Genomic DNA, 9,433 nt, shown 5'->3' with positions numbered 1-9,433 from the left:
GGTGAGTTTGTGGTCATTAATCCAATTTTCATTTTCCTAAGCTGTTAAGTCGTAACCATCAGTATATATATTTTTATTTTATTTAAAATATTTCAGTTTGTGTGCAGTTAATCTAGAATATAGCAAAGTTTGCTTTTTTGAATTAAATTACAAAAAATAAAGAACTTTTCCATGGTTCTTATTTTTTGAGATGCTCCTGTAGTTAAAAACATTTGACATTTAGAAAAGTACTTAAATGTAATCAGTTACATTACTTTAGAAAAGTAATTGAAATAGTTACTCTACTTATTACATTTTAGATGGGGTAATCTGTAAACTATTACATCTCGAAGTAACCTTCCCAACACTAGTGGTCATGAATATGCATATGTAGTTAAAAATTCAAAAGATCATTAAGAATTAAAAGACAGTTAAATGAATACATCTTTCAATCTGAATCTGAAATTTTATTGCTTGCATTCAAAATATTTAGATATGTACAATAAAAACGATTCATGTCACCATTTCAGCTCTTTTCATAAATATAAATAATAAACAAATATTAAAGAGCAGATACAGTGTCTATCACAGTACAACAAAAGACACACAACTACAGTTATAAGGCTAACAGTTACATGGACAAAATTATGTCTTTAATGGTACAGAAAAAAGCTTGGAAACACCCAAAATCATAATTCCCATAATTTGATCATTGTTCCTTAAGTGTTGAGTTAACTCACAATTTGCATTAGGCGTATAATAACAACACTGTATTTTGGATGATTATGTTTGGCCACAATGCCAGTATCTGCACTGGTACAGGAAATCTTTTCAACTCCTTATTAATCATATTCTCTCAGCATGCAAATTCTCTCTAAAAAACAATTACTGATTTGGTCCCTTCAAACCCATTGCATTTAATGTAATTAATACAGTCAATGCAAATGACACATTTGAATACTGTGACGTCACCATAAATGCTACTCCTTTCAGTTCAGGATATCTTTCTATATCTGATGTTGCAATAATTGAACAAAACATTTTTGGCTGCCTTGGAAGAAATCTGTGTTGCAGGATGTGTTTTGGAGTCTGGCACACCACGAAGGCTCGGATTGAAAGCTTTATAGATGGTCCTGGGAGGTAAAGCTCAGTTTGTTGAATTTCTTGCAGGTGCATTTAAAGCAAAACGATAGGCTTCGTTCCTCCTTGTGTGTTCATGTACTGGTTAGAAAAGGCATCCACAGCCGAGTATGAAGAGTAGAGGCCTGTCAGCTGCAGGTCTGGGTAAGGCAGTCCTCCTGCACTGGACACAGGTGTGACATTGCCAGTGTCCAGGTCACAGTCAGACAGCCGAAGTGGGGAGTTACTGAGTGTCCCTAATGTCTCCAGGTTAAAGCTGTCATCCTTCATCTCCTCCCACAGGTTTCCTGCAATCAGAAGAGAAGAACTGTGTTAGATACCAGCTCGGAAACAAACAAACATTCTGTGGCTTTCAATATTTTAATATCATTCGATTATTTACACAGTTACCTTGCCAGGTGAAGTCCATAATACTTGGGTCCAGTGCATCCACCTCTGAATTCATGTCGGGGTGAACCGTGTAGAAGTCGCTGTGCTGCTTGTTTGTCAGGTCGGGGACGGTGTGGAGAGGGGGTGTCTGAGCAGGAGCAGGGGAGGCCGGAGCCAAGCGAGACTGATTCTGGAGCTGCATTTGAAAGTGCTGATGCATAGGGAGGCACTGTAGAGAGAGAGTGACCACTGGTTGGGGCTGCATCTGCGCTGGTATTGGGAGGGTCGGCCCTGGTGGGCAGCTGGGCAAGCGAGTCATGCCAGTCTCAATGGACTTCTGTCTGCAGCTCTCCGGTCTGTCTGTAATGAGTTTGTCTAATTCATCTGGTAAAAGAAAAAGTACCAAAACAGGACCGTATTAATGTCTACAGTTACTTTTCAGTTACTATGTCTACGTAATTTCTGCAGATTTTGTGCAGTAGGAGTTGACCGATTTCACTGAAAATCTCATAATGTGTCATGGGCACAGGCTCCAGTTTTTTGGGGGTATATGAAGCATGCTTGACATGAAGCATGCAGTCAATATTAGAATGCATTGCATTTTATTTGTCATGTGTCTTCCTAAAAACAAGGTGTGTATTTCTGCATGAGTTTGCTTTGTTCTGAGGAACTGTAACCAGCCTTAAATGTAAGAAAATTCACTGCTAGAGTGTTGTCAGAGCAAAGATGTATAATAAAGATAATAGTCAATGATTTGAGACCTGGATTGGCCATGCTGCAACGGATGGCTGGGAGATCCTTGCGTTTCCATTTCCGCATCTCTTCCTCCATTTTATCAATCTTTGCAGGATTGAGTGCCCAGAGACAACCCTTTCTGGAGGAACCGCTCATCTTGTTCTCCACCTTCTCGAAGCACTTGTTCAAGGACAAGTTGTGGCGTACAGAATTTTTCCATCCATCAGGTGCTGTCTGAGAAGCACAGTAATCGAGAGGACAGTATATTGTAAGTAACATTTATTTGACTCCATGGCCTAGTCGCCGGCATTCTTTTGCATGAACTCCTCACCTTGAAATAAGGGAAGTGCTCTTTCATGAAGCTGTAGATCTCACTAACAGGAAGGCTGCCTGTTTTGCTGTTCTTCAAAGCCATGGCAATCAGACAGCTGAGAAAAGATATCAAACATAGTCAACCTGAGACAAATAAAATCTTGTTCCCTTTCCAGAGAATCATAATGTTTTTCAGAGTCTGTCGCGGTGAACCTTCTTTCACCTGTAGGAGTAGATTGGTTTAGGGAATGTCTTGGGCTGCAAGTCCTGGTTGTGAGCAATTATACGGGGTTGAGGAAACAGACTCTGGCTGTTGTAGTTGCCATAAATCCCACCGGGAGAACACTAAAGAATTGAACACAGGAATAGTATCTTGATATACTGTATAATAATATTAATACTTTGAACAGTCTTTACAAATAATCCCAATTACTGAACCAACCTGCTGGTTTGCCTGAGTGAAAGTGAGCACTTGTTGAGGGGCTGTTTGATACACTGAAGCGGCACACGGAAACCCAGGGGAAAACTGAGGCATCTACAAAAACAACACAGAATACATCTGTAAACACAAGATTATTTTAACTCTATTACAAATGGTGGTTACATTCTGAATTAGTTGCACATGTATGATATAATTGTTTGAAATCTGAAACCTCACTCACGCTACTGATGGCTAGAGGGCTGTGCTGCATTTCACTCTGTAGATGAATCGCAGATCCTGCTCCGCCTGCTACCGTCATGCTATTCAGCTGAGCTGAAAGTTTCAGCAAAGGGTTGTTTAGGGATTCAGTCAACTATTATTAAAGGGTTATTTTACCCTAACAATCTAATTCTGTCATTAATTACTCTCCCTCATGTCGTTTCAAATGCATAAGACCTTCGTTCATCTTTGGAACACAAATTAAGATATTTTTGATGGAATCCGAGAGTTCTCTGAGCCTCCATAGACAGCGAGAATACTACCACGATCAACGCACAGAAACATAGCAAGGATATCAGTAAAATAGTCCATGTGACATCAGGAGTTCAATCGTAATTTTACGAAGTTATGAGAATACTTTTTGCGTGCAAAGATAATAATAACATAATTTATTTAGCAATTATTCTCCCCGAGTTATGTACCCCAGAACATAATCAGTGTTGTTTACATTCAGTAGAAAGTGCGAGCATTATTTGCGCACAAAAAGTGTTCTCACAGCTTCGTAAAATTACGATTGAACTCCTGATGTCACATGGACTATTTTACTGATATCCTTGCTATGTTTCTGTGAGTTGATCGTGGTAGTATTCTCGCTGTCTATGGATGCTTCCATCAAAAATATCTTAATTTGTGTTCCAAAGATGAACGAAGGTCTTATGCATTTGGAATGACATGAGGGTGAGTAATTAATGACCGAATTGAAATTTTTGGATGAACTAACCCTTGAAGGCACAGCTTTCTAAAAATATATATATTTTAAATATTTATAAAAAAAAACTGGGTTAAAGAATAATCTAAAGGTTTGGTAAAAAAAATAAAAATTCTTAGAATGAATGCAAAATGACAAATATGCTAAAGACTAGTGCTGTCAAACTATTAATTGTGATTAATCGCATCCAAAATAAAAGTTTTGTTCACACAGAATATATGTGTGTTCTGTGTATATTTATTATGTATTTATAAATACACACACATGCATGTATATATTTAAAAAAATATGTTACATTCATATATTAAATATATTTATATTTAATATAAATTATAAATATTCTAAATATTTTCAAAACATAAACGTTTCATACACAGTACACGCACATATATTATGTAAACAAAAACATCTATTTTGGATGTGATTGATCAGGATTAATCATTTGACAGCACTAGTAAAGACATAAAAATTACAAACAAATAAATACGGATCCGAATAAATAACAGCCTTTAATTACAGGCTAATATATAAAGTTTGGCATCTTAGATGCTGTTGGATGAATTCCGATATTTCTTTTCTTTATTTTTGGGACTGCCATTTTTAACTCAATCCATCCATTCAATCTCACTTCACTTTGTCACTTCTAACCATACACAGTCTATAAAGCTCCTGACCTGTCTGTCGCTCCAGCAGGCTGTTCTGAGCAGAACTGGCAAAATCAGCTCGTCCAGATCCTATCTGCTGCAGTCGGGGAACATCCACAGAAGTGAGCCAGGACAGGGACTGAAGATCGCCAGGCAGCTCGTCCTTCAGCTGCGAAGGGTCTGTGGTCAGGAGTCTACAAAAACACAGCATAGCTCTCAGTACTAAAGCACAAATATGAATTTAATATGACAAAAAGAGAACTGTGGAAACAATCGCACTTTTATGAATTCAATTTTGTCTTCTAATTGTCAGTTTTCAATGTTAAATTCGTATTATTCCTATTCTTTTCTCATTTAACAGGTTTTCTTGTAAATAGCTAAACAATAAAGTATTTTTGTAAATCTGTTCTTTGGGGACGGAAATAAAAATACGCTCACCCTCTGATCTAATCCAGTGCAGTGAGAATTATTTACTCAGCCATTTCTTCATTTGGACTAAGCATCAAGAAATTGGAGAAACCCTCTTGTATTCTCTCCAGACTTCACTACACACTCGCTATTCAGTCCAATAATTGGGGTCGCTATGACAACCCTCACTTTTCAGTTATTTTGTGTGTCTGGACACTTCAGTGCCCCCCCTCTCCATTAAACCAACCTCTAACTGTGGTCAGGTGACTACCGCTGTCTGCACCGTCATTGGCTGAATCATATGTAAACAACCCATGATATCATTTGAAACATGGGTATGTGGCACACGTTGCCTGCAACAGTTGGTCCAGCCCCATTGAAAAACGATCACCTATTGTGTCCCAAACGACAAATCTGCACAGCGGCACGTGGCTCTATTGTTTCCCCCCCAGACCTTTCCTTGATTGTCTTTACCGGTTTTTTTTTAACCAACCCCTTGCATTAATCTACTGGAATGACAGGCCTAACACAACAGAGAAAAATAGGATGCCATCTGTTTCCCTGTCCCTTTCCACCCAACCCCTGTCCCCTTCTCCCCCAGCCCCCCCGCCTGGAGGCATCAGACAGTAGCTAAGGGGGGTATCTGGGAGGGGGTCGCTGAAGGAGGTGGAGGTCAAGCCACACTGCACACACAGTCTGCCACCTGAATAAATTACAGCATTGAAGGAAGAACTTGGGGACATGGGCTTAAGGACCCTGATTGCTCTGGTTTGGAGCTTCTGAAAAATGATCCTTTTCACACACACACACACACTTACTAGCATGAAACCTTAGACACCGAACATGTCAACACTACACTGTCATGCGATTTGAAATGGCTTCCTAATGCCTATCCACATAAAGACATGAAAAAGACACCATGTGGGACAGTTTAACACCTGGCTTTATAAGTTCTGCTTCATATTGCTGAGCCTTAATCAGTCTTTTTCTGTTGAGTGTAAACATTTAATGGAATTAAAACTGATTTCTCCGCCCTTTCATTTTGTAGTGGAATTTTTTTTTCTTCAAATATTGATTTCCTCATTAAAATTGCTCTCTATTTATTTTGTAAGCCAATATTAACTTATATTAATCAAGTTTAATTTAACACTGGTAAATTAATGACTGATTAGTAATTAATTGGCACAACAATTATTAAACTCCCTCGGGTTGTGTGTTGAATATTATATATTTTATTTAAATAATAACACCTATTTTATACACATTGAATTTTTTATTTAAATATTCTATGTAGAAAATATTTTATATTATAATATTGTATACAAATTACATTAAGTGCTTAGAATCCTTCATTCAAAGAAAACATCTAAAACTGAGAAATCATCTAAAACTAATTTTGACGTGACTGTAACCGACAGTTATAAATGTTGCCAGGAAGAGCATTCACTTGTTGTGTTGTGAGACAATGGCTGTACTGTAACATAAGAAGCACATTACGTTTTAGAAAAACATTGTCTCACACTGCAGGTCTGAGATTGATGCACAGATATAATAACAAAAAAAATAGATTAATAATGATATTCGTTATAATACTGCCTTAAAAACCATGTTTCGGTAATTGGGAGGAGAGGGGGCTTGATTTTGGGAAGAATTCATAACATGCCACATGAACTCAAATTTACGATCGTCAAGAAAAGGGAGCCTACATCCTTGTACTTATTAGCATTTCTGAAGTCTAATTGTAAACCCAGCTGTGTATTGTTCAGTTTACGGTCATTAGGGTGAAGTGGAAGAAAAAATGATTTTATTTGCTCATTGATGCAAACCATTACGTGTCCCACAGAAAGGGGGAGGCGGGCGCACACAGTCACGGTTTATCACAGCTCAAGTCGCCCTCGTTTACATTCTAATTGGGAGCCACTTCTCCTTGGTGACCCGTGGGGGCCCCTGCCAAGGTCCTCAATCCCTCCGTGTGCCGACAGCGGGCGTGTAAACAGAGCTGATGCTTTCTGACAGATCCATTCAGAGCAAAGATGATGTATTCTCTCACTCCTTTCTTTTTCACAAACCCCAATTCCTTGCCTCTCAAAACATACCTTTATTTTACAGAATAGGGAAGGTGGAGATTGTATTAAGATTAGCAGCGCTCTTCTTCTTCCCAAAATTATCTTTTTATTCTCTAATCTGCTCAAGGTTGAAAAGCAGTGGGTTCAGCCATCAAAGTAAATCACCCCCTACCTGTAGTCTTGTGTGGAGGTGTGGTGACTTTGTACAGGGTTTTCATGAACTCCTGACATCCTGCTTGTTATTCCACTTTCAATCATCTTCTGGCAGATAAAACGCAAGTAAATGAACCATGCAAAGAAGAAAGAAAAAAAGGGGAATTTTAGAAATGTGCATTCAGTCCCATGAAAACGCAAATACACATAGTAAAAAATGTGACTATTTCCCGAAAAGAAAAGTAAAGGAAAAACAGTTGACCTTTATAAAATATTGAGTATTAAAGTACTTTTATTAAGTAGGGTTAGGCTTATAATTACTTCCATCTAATTATGCATAACTAATTAATTATCATTATAATAGTAAGTACATGTACTAACATGCGTAACAAGGACACCCTAAAATAAAGTGTTACCATAAAACAATCTGACACGTCACCACGACATGAGAACACATTCATTTGAAAATATGAATAAAGTAGGAAGCCACCAACAAAAAACTGATACACAATAACTGTGTGAGCAAGAAACAAAAAGATAAAAATGTAATTTGTACAATCCAGTTTTGATGTGATATTTGTTTTGTTGACTAATCGGTGATCATCTGTCGTCACCGTTACCTGTCAGTCAAGCTTTCATGTAGCTTAATACTTAATTTAACCAAAAAGCGTTAAGTAGGCTATTTCTTAAAAATAGACGCGAAACTTTTTGCAGTTGTTTACAGAACACCGCCTATAAAATAAAATCAGATATTTATATCAGTTATGCATCAAATGCAAGTCCGAAACAGGTGCGCATCCTCTTGTCTTATTTAAAATTAACGATAATAGAAACATGAAATAAACCGCATCTTACCTGTTAATGCTGCAGTTGTTCTGCGGTATAGAAAATCTTTAATAACGAGACAGAGGAAAGCTCTTCTGTCGTTCGGGGCACTTGTTGTCCCCCGTTTTTTTAAATTTCCCTCGTCTGTGGGTTCTCTGTGGACGCTCATGCGCACTGCGTGAAGAGAGGAGGGGGTTCAGCTCTGACTGACAGCTGTTGCCTTGCCTCCACAATCACATACATTATCTGTCAGAGCATCTCACCTGGTTTCCAGTGCTTTAATTTGACGAAAACTTTTTTTCCTCAGAGATGTGGCCTTTTTTTCTCCGTGTTTTCTTTGTGCAGTTGTCTAGCCCGCAGGTGCGCAACTTATATTATCCCCCGCCAAAACAAAAAATAAAAACGAAAAAGCTATGTTTAAACAAAATCCTCTGTTTCTACTGGAAGCTTTGTTTTACAAACTATGGATTCCTATAAACTTTGAGAAAAACGTGACCAGCTGTAACAAACTGAGCAGTGATTTCATGTCCCCCTGTAGCCAGGCAACACAAAATAACACAAGTGAGAGTTCTTGATGACGTTCACCTATTTATAAGTAGAACTGTTATTTTTAAACATTCTAAATAAAGACACATCCTCTCCGCGCGCGTCTGTGAGATACTGTGTCCTGATAAGAGCAGTAGTTCAGTGTTCTGATCTTGATTTAACCGCCTTTGAAGCCGCGTCCTTTGCTACATTGTGGCGGGGAAACCGCGCTGAGTGGCGCGCAGGCTGGGCTTGACATCACAGATATGACAGACTCCTAGAGCAAGCAAGCAAGAGAGTTTAAAGGCTATTCTGTGAAATAAATATGAAAGGCAGGAGATAATGTTATTGACGGCACACAAAGTGTGTTTTAAATCGTTTACTGTCATATTATTTGGACTAATCTATGCTGAGTGCAAAATAATGAACTGTGCACATATCTAATTATTTCATACTGCTCCTTATAACTACAGATATTATTATTGTAATTAATAATTACAAAAAAGATTAACGTTTCATATTTGCATAGTGGAAAACAGAAAACAGAATTGTGCAAGAAATGACACTTCCACAGATATTCATAATATTTCATCATTTTCTATTTGCCTTTAAAGATGACTTTAGGAAAGGTTTTGCATTTTGAAATATAGGTTTCAAATATCCGGCCGGTGACGTTAATTGACTTGAACCACATGGGACTCTACAGATGGTAAATCTCGAAGTCACAATCAATGCGCGCTTGCAACGGACAAAAAGACGCTCCTGCAGAAGAGAAAAGCGCTGGGTCCTAAAGCCCGTGTGTGCTGCTCTTCTTTCAGCCTCAGCCACTGCACTGTGCCAAGTTTGTAATGAGAAGCGAAAGATAATG

The 9,433-nt window shown here is 38.2% G+C and overlaps 1 protein-coding gene across 3 annotated transcripts; it reads right to left on the bottom strand.

Annotated features, from left to right (window-relative positions):
• Positions 1-421: 421 nt before the first annotated feature.
• On the bottom strand, positions 422-8,443 carry LOC132141587 (forkhead box protein N4-like). 3 transcript variants are annotated; one of them, XM_059551239.1, is made up of 11 exons: positions 8,304-8,443; positions 8,071-8,214; positions 7,235-7,323; positions 4,619-4,782; positions 3,198-3,289; positions 2,978-3,070; positions 2,759-2,880; positions 2,555-2,651; positions 2,250-2,457; positions 1,510-1,872; positions 422-1,406 (listed from the first exon to the last, which is right to left on the bottom strand). In XM_059551239.1, the coding sequence occupies exons 3-11, from the start codon at positions 7,318-7,320 to the stop codon at positions 1,156-1,158; spliced, it is 1,476 nt and encodes a 491-aa protein (XP_059407222.1). In that variant the 5' UTR covers positions 7,321-7,323; positions 8,071-8,214; positions 8,304-8,443; the 3' UTR covers positions 422-1,155. The 3 variants fall into 3 exon arrangements, with proteins under 3 accessions (XP_059407222.1, XP_059407223.1, XP_059407224.1); XM_059551240.1 differs by having other exon boundaries at positions 7,235-7,320; positions 8,071-8,395; XM_059551241.1 differs by lacking the exons at positions 7,235-7,323; positions 8,071-8,214; positions 8,304-8,443 and adding an exon at positions 5,027-5,389.
• Positions 8,444-9,433: the final 990 nt, after the last annotated feature.

Source organism: Carassius carassius, chromosome 5, assembly GCF_963082965.1.
Source record: "Carassius carassius chromosome 5, fCarCar2.1, whole genome shotgun sequence".
In the NCBI taxonomy this organism is placed as follows: Eukaryota; Metazoa; Chordata; class Actinopteri; order Cypriniformes; family Cyprinidae; genus Carassius; species Carassius carassius.
The sequence above is the reverse complement of the archived record's forward strand: the minus strand, read 5'-3'. Positions and strand labels throughout refer to the sequence as shown.

Bases quoted from the DNA above. Each gene is read 5' to 3' on its own strand.
- LOC132141587 (XM_059551239.1), bottom strand. From the start codon at position 7,320: ATGATTGAAAGTGGAATAACAAGCAGGATGTCAGGAGTTCATGAAAAC. The intron at 2,458-2,554 runs GTGAGGAGTTCA...TGTGCTTCTCAG, and splicing joins AGCACTTCCCTTATTTCAAG to ACAGCACCTGATGGATGGAA. The intron at 1,407-1,509 runs GTAACTGTGTAA...TTCTGATTGCAG, and splicing joins TATGGACTTCACCTGGCAAG to GAAACCTGTGGGAGGAGATG.